The 6,306-nt window shown below is 56.2% G+C and overlaps 1 protein-coding gene across 1 annotated transcript in view; it reads left to right on the forward strand.

Annotated features, from left to right (window-relative positions):
* Positions 1-6,306, forward strand: part of GDI2 (GDP dissociation inhibitor 2) — a 21,566-nt gene that overhangs the window by 7,030 nt on the left and 8,230 nt on the right. The window contains exons 2-5 of the mRNA XM_017839339.1: positions 3,527-3,634; positions 4,213-4,312; positions 4,585-4,719; positions 5,801-5,999. Of these exons, the coding sequence (XP_017694828.1) occupies positions 3,527-3,634; positions 4,213-4,312; positions 4,585-4,719; positions 5,801-5,999 (542 nt within the window). The remainder of the gene's footprint in view (positions 1-3,526; positions 3,635-4,212; positions 4,313-4,584; positions 4,720-5,800; positions 6,000-6,306) is intronic.

The following is a 6,306-nucleotide window of genomic DNA, read 5'->3' on the forward strand; positions in this document are numbered from 1 at the left end:
TTTGTAGGATGAGCTATGGGGTTTGTCCAGGTGCAGTGAGGGGTTTGTAGGATGAGCTATGGGGTTTGTCCAGGTGCAGTGAGGGGTTTGTAGGATGAGCTATGGGGTTTGTCCAGGTGCAGTGAGGGGTTGTCTGGCAGTTTGTAGGATGAGCTATGGGGTTTGTCCAGGTGCAGTGAGGGGTTGTCTGGCAGTTTGTAGGATGAGCTGTGGGGTTTGTCCAGGTGCAGTGAGGGGTTGTTTGGCAGTCGTAGGAGGAGCAGAGCTCTGGATCGTGCTGGAATCTGACACGGCGGGTGTATCCAGCGTGTGATGGGTGGGCACCCACTGGACGAGTTCCCGTGTCACCTGGACCAGAGGATCTCCAGAGGTCCCTCCCAACCCCAAATTCTGTGACGTGCTGGCCCCAGCCCAGCCCTGCCTTTCGAAGAAAGAGCCCCGGTGGTGCCAGAGCCCGTTGTGGGAGCCGGAGGGACCGTGCCCGTCCCGCCCTCAGCCGGAGCAGCGCTGGCTCGGGTTTCCGTCGGTCTGTCTGAGCCTCTCTGAACTGCCGCCCTACTTGGAGGAAATCCATGGAAAGCTCCTCGCCTCCCTCCATTCCTCAAGGCTCCTGCCTGCAGAAGGTCTATTCACAACCGGTCCCTGCTCACGAGGGAAGAGCCGATGCTCTTAAACAAGCCTGGAAGCACCGACACCTTCGAGTCGCTCCTGTTGTTTTTTCCCATGGATTTGTGCCGTCTCCACATTCCCGGTGCCCCTTTCTCCCTGGTGCTGTGCTCTCCAGCCATCTCAGCAGCCAGGGTGGTGCTGCAGACGCCAGGACTTGCTCTGCCATTGGCTGGGGCGCAGCGAGCTCCCGGGAGCTGTCGGAACCTGACCTGGTGGAGCTCTGGATTACAGTTCCAGCAGGGCTGCCCTTTGCGTGGAGACCATATTCCATCCATCCCTCTGGATACCCGGAGCTCTCCCTGCCCTGCCCTGGTGCTGCTCCCAGCAGCTGCTCTGCCTTCCTGTTTGCTTGACGCTGATATTTATACTCAGCCAAAACCCTCCAGATTTGAACGCTTCCCCTTTTTTACTTGAAACCCTTCCCAGCCCTTCCCATATCAGCCCAGGCTGTTTGTTTTCCTCACCCAAACCACACCAGGACACAGATCCAGCGGTTCCAGTGGCCGGGGAGAGCTCCAAAGGAACTGCTGAGCTGGGAGGATGAATCCATTGTGCACCCCGTGTGTTTTATGGCTCGTGAGAGGCCCGGGTGGGATTCCAGCGCTCCGGGGCCTGGCAGGAGCTGGGTGATGGAAGGGACGTGTTTAACGAGCCTTGGATGAAATAGGAGCGGGATATCTCCACCTCAGTGCCTGTAGGGGTGTTTAATGGGTAGGAAAGAAGATGGAGGAGGTACTTAAGGGCTCTTATATCTCCTGCTGGTAGCCAAATCCAACCTGGGGAAGGGATACAGGCTCGCTGTGTGCATCCCTGGGAAGATGGAGCGAGGGCTGCTTTGAAGTTAAATGGAGGCAGGAAATCAGCTGACAGCCAGAGCAGCGACTGGAACTTCTGCTGTGGTTTAATTCCTGCCTTTGAGACTCATTTGGTGTGAAATCCTGGTTGGCTTCCAGCGCGGACACTCGGAGCCCTGTGCCACCATCTGGCAGAGCTGGTGAGACGTTCCAGGGTGGAGCAGGGAGCCCGAGGCCAGGGCTGGGAGGAGCTGGCAGAGGTGTGACAGCCCCACGTCACACGTGGCTAACCAGTGACAGCAGAGCTGACACCCCGCAGCCACCCTCGCTCCGGCGGTTCCTCGCCCTTGGAGGCCTTGAGGGGTGTCTTAGCAGAGGGGCTGGGGCTCTCTGCTTGCTCCAGCCTGCGTGGGAAAACGGGAGGAGCCTTGTAGGACTTGTGTGGAAGGTGCTGGGAGGAGGTTCTGTGGGAAGTGCTGTGGCCAGCTCTTCTCGACCCAGAGCCATGTGGGCACCGTGTTTGCCATCCAGGGATTCACTGTGGAGCGTCCTTGCCGTGCACTGGGCAGCTCCAGCTTTGTCCTCAGCTCCTTGGCTGGATGAGGGTGGCACCCTGGTGGGTGACAGACTGGCCAGCAGTGCCTTGCTGTCCCAGCGGAGAAGGTTTGCCCGTGGCCACCTGGAAGCGCCAGGACAGCAAACCCTCGTGCCAGCAATCCCTGCCAACCGCCCCCACACCTTCAGAACCAAATAACCCCCCCTCAAAGCTGCCTTGGGAGGGGTTGGGGAAGTTGTAGATGACTTTACAGCTTCCTTTACACCGAGGGTTGCCTGGAGTCGGGATTTACGCAGCGTGTAAACAAGACGCAGCGGGAGACTTCTGGTGTTTGTGGTCTGCCTCGTGTGACCGAGCGACACCTGCCTTGGCCAGGGTTGCTGTGGTGGAAATAGAGCTCCTGAAACCCAGCTGGGGGGGAGTGACACAGGAGGAGAGTCCTGGGAAAGGTGCTCGTGGAGGGAACGTGAAGGATCTCAGGGAGACACGGATCTCTGCCAGGAGGGCCAAGCTGTGAGTGAACATCTTCCCCACTCCTGGGAGTGGTGGCATCTCCCAGCAGATGGATGGGGGGGTTTACAGGCTGAATGGTGAATGCAGAATCATGGAATGGTTGGGGTTGGAAGGGACCTTGAAGCCCATCCAGTCCCACCCCTTCCAGGCAGGGAACATTCCGGTAGCCCAGGTTGACCCACCCCTGATGTGAGATGTGACCGGGACCTCCCAGTTAGGCCTTGCTGATGGTGAGCAAGAGCTCAGCTGCACACATAGTTCTGCTCCTGGGGGGAGCTGAGACAGAGCAAGATCAGTAAAACCTCCCTGCTAAGCTGTCCTAAGCACGCAGACATTCAAGTTTTCCTTAAGCTCTTTGGCTGTGAATGCCAGAGCCGTGTTTGGTGGGGATTTAGCGAGGCCTCAGCTGGTTCTGCAGGTCGCAGCTTGTGTGTGTGTGCTCTGTGCTGAGTCTCAGACCCAGCAGCTGATCAGCTGCTCCAAGGAATCTCTGGATGCAGAGCAAGGATAGCAAGGCCTCTGCTGAGGTGATAAACCTGCCAAATGCCTTCATTTATTCTTTATAAATAGATAAAGAGGAGCTGTTGGTTCTCCCACGTGTCCCAGCGTGGCAAATATTAATGGTTGAGGTTTTGAGGAGAAGTCCAAGCAAGATTCCATGCTCCTGCTGCCTCGTCCTTAAGTTGACAGGTGGTGGCTTAGGAGGAGAGGTTTTCCAAATCTGCCCTAAATGCATGAAATTCCCAGGAATTTCCTCAGTGGAGGTGGTGGCTGTGTAGTTTTAACCCCTTGGTCGGCTCGCCCAGGGCACACAGACCCGGCGAGGGGCTGATCTGCTTCCAAGAGGTGTCTGAATTCCAGAGCGTTTGTTTCCCCGGGATATTTCCGGTGCCTGCACGCAGCCAGCTGCCTGAACGTGCTCTTCCTTAGGAAAACTGGGAAGGAGGTGGCTCCAGTGCACTAACACGTCCCTTGCATCCCTTCCTTTCTGCAGGAATGCATCCTCTCCGGGATCATGTCCGTGAACGGGAAGAAGGTCCTTCACATGGATCGTAACTCCTACTATGGAGGGGAAAGTGCATCCATTACACCCCTGGAAGATGTAAGTGTGGAGCTGGCACCCGCTGCTGGAAAAGGGGCTTTATTCCCAGTTATCCCAGGGGTGGATTCCCATGTAATTAACTCTTCGGGGTTTCCTTGGAGTGAGGATGTTTTATGGTGTTAATAGTAGGGGAGACCACCAGTGTGTGTGTTTGTGGTTGTAGACAGCGCTGGTTTTCTGTAATTCCCAGCTGGAATTCCAGTGTGGAGCACTCCAGAGCTGTAATGCCCAACAGCTGGGTGTTAAAACCCCAGCTAAACTGTAAATATTGACTAAGATACCTCACATTACACAGTATTTCGCTTCCTCAGGTTTTAAATTCCCAAACTTTAAGCCTTGGAGGAAGAAAGACTGGAAGAGCAGAATAACTCTGCCTGGTTCTCACTGTCCCAACTTCCTGGGTGTGTTTGTGTGCTGCATCAGAAGTCAAACTGGAGCTGAAACTCCGGCCAAAAACCGGCTCTGAAGGGCTTGTGTTCGACCGAGAGCCGTGGGGGTGGAAAGTGTGTCCATGTGTGGGAGAAGTGACACCCAGGGAGCTACAATAAGTTCTGTGTTCTCTCTCTCTCTCTCCAAAGCTCTACAAAAGGTTTAATCTCCCGGGGACTCCACCAGAATCCATGGGGCGGGGAAGAGACTGGAACGTGGACCTCATTCCGAAATTCCTGATGGCTAACGGTGAGTGATCCTGGGCTCCCAGGTGTCCCTTTGCCAAAACCCAACCCCTTTTTGCTGGAATCTCATCCCTGATGCACCAGGGCATGGATGTCTTGTGTGGTGCCAGTCTCAGGCTCAGGGTTAGAGAGACCCCAGGCAAGGCCTGGTCGCTCTAGTCCCAGCTCCCCTCTGGTGTGCGGCGGGAGCTGAACGTGGAAGGGTTTGGAAGGGCTGCCCTGGGAGCAGCTCTGGCTCCAGCCCAGCTGTCTGACCTGTGCCAAACCCTCCTGCAGGTCAGTTGGTGAAGATGCTGCTCTACACAGAAGTGACTCGTTACTTGGACTTCAAGGTGATCGAGGGCAGCTTCGTCTACAAGGGGGGGAAGATCTACAAAGTCCCCTCCACCGAGGCAGAAGCTCTGGCATCCAGTGAGTAGCTGCACCTTCTTCGTGTCCTCCTGGGGCTCCTGTCCCTAAACAGAGGCAAACCCCACATCTCGGGATGTTCTTGGTGCTCCTCATGTTTTAAGGAGCATCCTCAGGGTTCTCCTGCACCTCTTTGACTTTAAACACCACTTGGGAGTTGTAGCCTTGGGCTTCCTGAGCCTTGAGTGACAGTTTTTCTTGGAGCTTCCCAACGGAGCTGCCTGTTCTGGTGGCCCCTCTGGTGAGAATCTGGTGGAATAAGAGGTTTTTTACCTCTGGGGTTTGTGCTCCCAGCTCTGCCATGAAGACTTAACGTTGGATCCTTGTTGGACCTGTGCGTGTGGAAGAACGTCCCAGGCAAATTAGAGCCACTAATTACAACTCAAACCTTAATTGCTGCCTGCTTAAATTTCACCCCTCTTCCAATAAAACCGCTGCTCGTTCGCAGTGGCTCAGGAAATCCTTTAAGAGCTGGTGGAGGGCATTCCAGGAGCTCCAGGTGTGGGATGTGTTCAGTGGCACCTCTAAAAAGCCTCGTGGTAAAGTGACTGCTGCAGTCAAGGCTCCGGGTCTGGAGGTCTGAGCCTTGTCCATGGCAGATGTTCCTGTTTGGTCTCCCAGGAGACTCATCCTGGCAGGAGCAGGGGGTGCTGCCTCTGCCCTCCTGCTTCAGCGAGTCCAGTCTTGCCTCCCAGTTTGTGGAAAAATTATAAATTGCCCTGTCCAGTGTCGTGTTTGAGGTTGGAAGTGATGGGACAAGGGGGATGGGCTTAAGCTCAAGGAGAGTTAGATGGGATATTGGGAAGGAATATCCTGGCTGGGAGGGTGGGGAAGGACTGGAATGGATTTCCCAGAGAAGCTGTGGCTGCCCCTGGATCCCTGGAAGTGTCCAAGGCCGGGTTGGAGCAACCTGGAATAGTGGGAGGTGTCCCTGGGGTTGGAACTGGATGGTCTTTAAGGTCCCTTCAACCCAAACCATTCCATGATTCCGTGTGTGAAACCCTCAGCGGTTCTTCCCCCCCGTGTGGCCATGGAAAAGCCCCGTGGTCTCTCCAAGAGTTCTGAGCAAATCCCTCGTTTTCAGGCTTAATGGGGCTGTTTGAGAAGCGCCGGTTCCGGAAGTTCCTGGTGTACGTGGCCAACTTCGACGAGAACGACCCCAAGACCTTCGAGGGCGTCGACCCCAAGAAAACCACCATGAGGGACGTGTACAAGAAGTTCGACCTGGGCCAGGACGTCATCGACTTCACCGGCCACGCCCTCGCGCTCTACAGGACTGACGAGTGAGTGACCCCGGCGGCGGAGCCACTCCCGCCCCGAATCCCAGGGTTGGAGTCACTCCCGCCCTGAATCCCAGGATCGGAGTCACTCCTGCCCCGAATCCCAGGATCAGAGTCACTCCCGCCCCGAATCCCAGGATCGGAGTCACTCCCGCCCCGAATCCCAGGATCGGAGTCACTCCCGCCCAGATCCCAGGGTCGGAGTCACTCCCGCCCCGAATCCCAGGGTCGGAGTCACTCCCGCCCCGAATCCCAGGGTCGGAGTCACTCCCGCCCCGAATCCCAGGATCGGAGTCACTCCCACCCTGAA

The sequence above is a fragment of the Lepidothrix coronata genome, unplaced genomic scaffold, assembly GCF_001604755.1.
Source record: "Lepidothrix coronata isolate B3197 unplaced genomic scaffold, Lepidothrix_coronata-1.0 Scaffold400, whole genome shotgun sequence".
Classification (NCBI taxonomy): Eukaryota; Metazoa; Chordata; class Aves; order Passeriformes; family Pipridae; genus Lepidothrix; species Lepidothrix coronata.